This window comes from Ammodytes marinus (genome assembly GCF_949987685.1).
Source record: "Ammodytes marinus genome assembly, chromosome: 8".
Classification (NCBI taxonomy): domain Eukaryota; kingdom Metazoa; phylum Chordata; class Actinopteri; order Uranoscopiformes; family Ammodytidae; genus Ammodytes; species Ammodytes marinus.
This window is the reverse complement of record NC_137212.1, coordinates 14,357,799-14,364,540: the sequence shown is the minus strand read 5'-3', so window position 1 is coordinate 14,364,540 and position 6,742 is coordinate 14,357,799. Positions and strand designations below refer to the sequence as shown.

Below are 6,742 nucleotides of genomic sequence, written 5' to 3'. Positions count from 1 at the left end.
TTGCTCTGGAGAAACACATATATTTGGTTTTGTCTGTATTTAGAACCAGCATGAGGTCCACTAGACAGTCCTGCAGAGTGTTAAAAGAGCTTTGAAGGTTCTGAATAGATTGGTGCACCGAATCGGAAATGCAATACAGTACTGTGTCGTCAGCGTATAGATGGGCGTGACAGTTTTTTAGCGATGAAACAATGTTATTTATATAAATTGTGAAAAGAACTGGACCTAAAATTGAGCCCTGTGGGACACCATTTGTAACAGTTAAAAACTCAGATTGGTATCTTCCCAGTTTAACTGACTGCTGTCTATCAGAGAGATAATCCCTAAACCAGCTACATGCAGAATGATCAAAGCCAATGTCATGCAGCCTCTGTAAAAGCAAATGGTAGTCAACAGTATCAAAGGCCTTTGAAAGATCAATAAAAAGTGCTGCACAGTGCTTTTTCTTGTTTAATGCTGTAACAATGTTGTCTACAACCAAAGTCACAGCAGAGACAGTACTGTGACCTGCCCTAAAACCAGATTGGAATGGGCTCAAAATGGAAGCACTAGTTAGAAATGTTTTTAACTGATTATTAATAAGTGATTCTAGAATTTTTGCAAGGCATGGGAGTTTGGAAATTGGCCTGTAATTATTAAGATTATTTTTGTCACCACCTTTATGTAAAGGAATTACGTGAGCTTTTTTCCAAATTTTAGGATCCATTCCAGAGGAGATCGAAAGATTAAAAATATGGGTTATTTGTTTTGATATTATATGTGTAGAGAGCTTGATTGAAAACGGGTCCAAATTGTCCTCTCCCATGTACTTCTTGGGGTTGATGGCGAGGAGTGCATCTACAACAACTTGGGCTGTCAAATTAACGCGTTAATTTCGATTAATTAATCACAGAAAAATTAACGCGATTGAAAAAATTAACGCAGATTAATCGCACTTCTATATTGCCCTTTGACCCGGTGCAAAAGAGGTGAGATGATAGCGGAGCTGCACCTGTATCTTGCGGACACGGCCCGCACGGGATTAAAGAGTAAAGAAAGAAGCAGGGGAAAGGGGCCGGGGGCAAATAAGCATGAAGGTAGGAATACGTTTTATGTTATTCTCGCAGTGTCTGTGCATTATTGATTTAGTGGGTGCCTAACTAACAATGTAGGTTAAAAACAGTAGGCCTATCTCTCAATCTTCCTCGTGTCTCACTTTTGTTTGCTACTTTGCGATCGTCTCAACGGAACACCCGACCCCTCTCACTCTTCCTAGCATATGCCTGTCTTTTTTCCTCCTTTGTGTGTGTGTGTGTGCGTCATTTAGCCTGCTTGTTTTTTTGTGTTTTTTTTCTTTCGGCGCTAGTAGTTCCTTAATATATTTAATGTAGAAGCCTGGCTGAGGGGAGGAGTTACGAGAGACGGAGAGAGAGAGACGAACGGTAGCCTATAGGCCTACAGTTGTTTATAAACAGGCATAAAAGTGTCATATAAGTGTGCGATTAATTTATATTAATTAATCACAGACCCTGTAATTAATTAGATTAATTTTTTTAATCGCTTGACAGCCCTAACAACAACACTTGTGGGAAGAAGATCAAGGCTGAAAATAGGAGTTTGAGAGACAGGCGGTACGTTACTACTGGTGGTAGAAGGCGTATATCCTCCATTCTGAAAGAGTTGACCAGCAGCTACAAAATGTTTATCAAAAGCTAAGCCAATCTCTTTTTGATCATTGAGAGTGTGACCATTTAATTTGATCTGAGTGGGAACTGTGCTAGAATTGTTCTTATTATAGTTCACAGCTTTCCAAAATAGTGCAGGGTTAGAGTAGCAGTCGGAGATTAATTCAAGGTAGTATTCAGATTTGGCTTTCCTAATCATGGATGTGCACTTATTCCTAAGGTGTCTATAAATAACACAACTGACAAGCATTTTGATATCTAAACATGGCAATTTTCTATAAGTATTCTTACAGAACAATGCAAGTGCTAAGAATATTATTCTCTTATAATACAAATGAATCGATATGAATAATACAATTGTGGCCTTTTCATCCTTACATCATATTTCTTTATTTTCTTGTTTGTTTGTTTTCTATATAGGGGAGAACGGGGGAATCTGAGGCATCGGTTAATGTGAGCCACCCCCTGTATCTAGGCAACGGAAAACATTTGTGGTCATGTGAGATATATGTTTTCAAGCCCCTCTCATTTCCCAACTTCTATCATACGTGTTGATGAACTACCGACATATAAAAACCATTTGATGATATTAGCTAAAGATTAGCCTGAAATGCTAAGAGAGGTAGTTTTTTCTCAAATTGTGGTGGTGGGGGAAAGTGAGCCAAATGCTGTGGGGGAAAGTGAGCCACTGTCTCTCAACACTGATGTTATAATCCAGCTGGGTCTTCTCCTGTGTTCTGAGTCCCAGGCTGTTCTCGCTGGTTCTGATTTTCCTATGCTTTGACCCCCAGATACAAGCTGGCTCTAAGGGTCCTGTGTTCTGACCCCCAGACTGTGTTCTAATCTAACTGGTTCTATCTTTCACTTGAATCTTATTAAAACCGTTTGAATTATAATATGTTGTATTTGATTTTGTTCAGAGTTACTTTCAAGTGTTTAGAAAATTTGCTTTGCTTAATTGACCAAACCCCATCATTCTTTTACTAGTCCGACATTAGTTCTGGAATGTGTGGCTAGCTTTCAGGATTCTTACTGTTACAATATGTGTTGTTATGGTAGTTTCAGAGTGGAAAAGGTAAGTAGATCAATTTACCCCACAGCTGGGGTAAAGTGAGCCACATGACATCATATTTTCACTGCCCTTTGTCTTGAAAAAAATCTGCTAATGCCCATTTCTAGGAAACATCCTGAATTAATGGGAAATGTGTAAATTTGAGTGATAAATCATTTTAGCTCGCTTAGAGGGGAGCAAATGTAAAAAGTGGCTCAGATTACCCCGTTCTCCCCTACTCTCCATTTCACTCTGGAAACACTTGTTTATTGTCACTTATAGACCAACATTTGTATTAATCTAATTTGTCTGAAATAATAAAGGACATATGATGTTGACATAATTTATACACATTCTCCATATCTGAAAAAGAAAAATTTAATTGAAATGTTACTTATGCTGGGGGGCTTAAGATGACATAAGTGTATATTCCTGCCTCATTTAAAAGGGCTGGAGAGTGTCTTAACCTTCCGAGGCGTGCTTGAAAAAGTTTGGAGTTCAACTTCAGTATGGGATTTGCTGAGCCAAGTATTTTCAAAAGCAGCAACACTAACGCTGTAGTCTGCAGTCTGAGAGGGTGCACTTCCACTTTAACTTCGTTAAGTATTTAGCTAATGCACCTGTTCAAAGTGGACGTTGGAGTCAGGTTTTTGGTAGCAATGGCTCAGAAAGGGACATATTTTCTCAACCATGGGTTCCTACCAACAATATGTATGAAATAGCATGAAAAAGTGCAGTAGCGCCGAGATCCCTTATCGAACTGCGGCAGCTGCTACTGCGACTTGGGGAATGCCATTCCATATGCTGCGCCCTAGAGATTTATTCCACTCACTACATGGCATCATTTATTTTGTCAGGAATGGTCCCCCCCCCATTTCCCTCATAATAAAAAACTAGACTTGGATAACATAGCTTTTGTTTGCCTAGCCACTGTCCCCTTTTTATTTTCCGGCACTGTAGGTTAGTGTAGACGGCAGTAAGAGGAACATCCTTCAAACTTTAGCTCTAGTGCATGTTGGTAGTGGTGGATAGTGGTGTGATAGCCTTATTGAACGGCAAGCCATGTAGAGAGCGGCATAAAGCGCTAGGGTGGCATATATGAAATGGCACATTTCGATGATGGATCTCAGCGTCACTTAAAAAGTGGCCTCATCTTACATCCTCATTTCTGCCTCTGCTTCAATGACATTGCTAAGTGATGCATCACTTAGGGTTCTGCGAAGCGTCACCCGGGTGACACTGAGTGAGTGTTTCCTGGGAGTGATGTTGTGTGGCCTATGACACATGACCTCCTTGAACATTTCTCTAAAGCGTGTGGACATAAAGTTGTAGAGGATTGGGTTGACTGCTGAGCTGAGGTAGAAAAACACTCCGGAGATGAGGTGCACGTACTGGAAGATTTCCAGTTGGTTGTCTGTCCAATCACTGATGAAACTCCACATGAGGCGGTCGGTGTGAAACGGGGCCCAGCAGATCCCAAAAACCACCACCAAGACGACTAGAAAATCAGCAAGAAAAAGAAAGCGACAATGATGAGCTACAGGGGACTTATTGGCATTATAATTATTTATTTAGCCAACATGCTCTCCCTGCACAATGAGATTGTGTCAATATTGCAAAAATATTTTGTCGAGAGCACACAGCCTATGATTTAGTTCTGTAAGTCTTTAGGATCATAATTAGAAAAAAATACTTATTTAATTTAAGGCTACACATACATTTATTAACTAGTACTGTATATATCTTCACATTTATCAATATTATCCCTGACATATACCATATTGGACAAATGCACCTCACATCGGGGAGACGTTCAAAATCAAACTACTCTATGAAGTCAGTTTTCATTGACATTTCAGGCAATAAGGAGGTAATACTGCTACTGTGTCATGCTTTGGTGTAGATCTTTAAAACATAAAGTCGTCTGAGGTTTTAGACATGATTTGATTATTCATGTCGCCGTCTCCAGCATGCCACATACAATGCTGTTGTGTCCAATACATAGCATTCTTACAACTGAACAGTGAGATGTCTGACTGTGTGGCTTGAGGTAAAATAGTGACGTTTATTTATTTAATGGAAGAAAATCAGAATCTTAATATTTGCACCTTCTTGAGATAATAACTACTTATTAACAACATACATTTTGAACATGGACACAGATTTTAATAGTACATAAGTAGGCCTACATAAAGTTACATCTGAGTCTCACAAGGTTATTTGTTTTATTTTTTATTTATTTAATTTTTCATTTTACAAGTAAGCTGATAAGGGAGATGATTCAACCACACATCTGAGTATATTTAAATCAATGTCATATTATAGAAAGATAAGGTATAGATTGATACCTCAGCTCATGCGTATGCAGCAAGAAAGACGTTAACCCCTAAATGTGCATTCACCTCTCAGTTATACAAAAGTGAGCGTGGACTGTTTGTTATTGAGCTTATGACGATATCTGGCAAACCCTGTCACATCTGAATGTTGATGTTCATGGTTGGTATCTCATTTTATTATCACATCATCAGTATTTATTCATGTTCACGCCGAAAATGTCACACAATTGTTTATTTACAATGATACAAATGGGTGCAGCTGCAAACTTACATTTGTTTAAATAAATAGGTCAGGTGTGTTTGATATCTTGTCTTGGTAAAGACAAACAATACTTTTAATCTTGAAATAGATACTTACACAACATTTTAGTGACCTGCCGGCGACGTGCCTTCTGCTGCTGTGCTCGGACATTACAGAAGCTGTCCTGTCCATAGCCCGACTTGGTCTCCATTGCCTGACGCATCTTCTCCTGCTTCAGCTGCAGCCCGATGAGCATGTAGAGAACACTGATGATAAGCATGGGCACAACGAAAAATAGTAAAGTGGTCACCTGGGTTGTCAGGTTGTACAGCCAACGCGGCTTCACCAGCGTACATGTCGCTGAGTCAGGGATCTCTATGTTCCTGTTCCCAGCATGTCCTGTGGAGGGACTGTGAAGGACGACAATCCCGTGCAGACTTGTGTTAGGCAAAGCACACAACACTGACACGCCCCACACTGTGAGGATGACCCGCTTGGCATGGGTGCGTGTGACAACGTACCTTGCGCGTAGCGGGTGCACCACGGCAATGTAACGCTCCACGCTCAGCGCCGTCACGTTGAGGATCGATGCCAAGCAAACTGCCTCGAAGAGGAATGTTTTAAAGTAGCATCCGCCCCTCCCCAGCAGGAAGGGGTAGTTCTGCCACAGCTCGTACAGCTCCAGTGGCATGCCGAGCAGAAGCACCAGCAGGTCTGACACCGCCAGGCTGAACAGGTAGTAGTTTGTTGGCGTCCACATCACTTTGTTGCGTGCAATGACGGTGCACGTCAGCACATTTCCCACCACACCTACCATGAAGATGGCCATGTAGATGAGGCAGACGGGAAGAAACACGGACGATCGACGAGGCCCCAGATATCTCACCAGGAACTCTTCCTCTGTCAGACATGCGTCATCCAGATCCGTGTGGCTGCCGTTTATGATGCTAGAGGTCAGATTGGCACAGTCTTCCCCTGGAGGACAAAGCAATCCACCTTTCTCAGCCAGAAGGTCGAAAGAACAATTGTAAGAAGCTGACATCCTGCTGAAGTTATCTTTACCTGGGATTAAAAGAGAGCAGATCTTTATGAAATGACATTTTAAGAGTATGTTTTGAACATTCGCATGAGGATAAAGACTAGCGGAAATACTGTAGTTTAAAGTTGTATTGAACAGGAATCAAAGATTTGTTGATACCTGAAGTGTACATGTTTCGGCACAAATGAGTAAAGGAGTTGATCCACATCTTTACATTCATCTCTCACCAGTTCTCGAAACTCTAAATTAGATTAGCTACGACTGCTGTTGCTGTCAATGAGTTTGGAAGTCACTTTGGATAGTTAACAAAAGACGGAGTGATTGATTACATTTGAATTACCATCTGTTTCCTGCCCTTGTAGTCGAGCTATAAATCCTTTGCCTCAGTCCTTCAATTAACGCTAATATGCA

The 6,742-nt window shown here is 40.8% G+C and overlaps 1 protein-coding gene across 1 annotated transcript; it reads right to left on the bottom strand.

Annotated features, from left to right (window-relative positions):
- Positions 1-3,869: 3,869 nt before the first annotated feature.
- nmur1a (neuromedin U receptor 1a) lies at positions 3,870-6,503 on the bottom strand (the record flags this gene model as incomplete). The annotated part of the gene is made up of 3 exons (XM_080032233.1): positions 3,870-4,213; positions 5,410-6,354; positions 6,491-6,503. 3 exons carry the CDS (start codon positions 6,501-6,503, stop codon positions 3,870-3,872), a joined length of 1,302 nt encoding a protein of 433 aa, XP_079888359.1.
- Between the last annotated feature and the right edge of the window lie 239 nt (positions 6,504-6,742).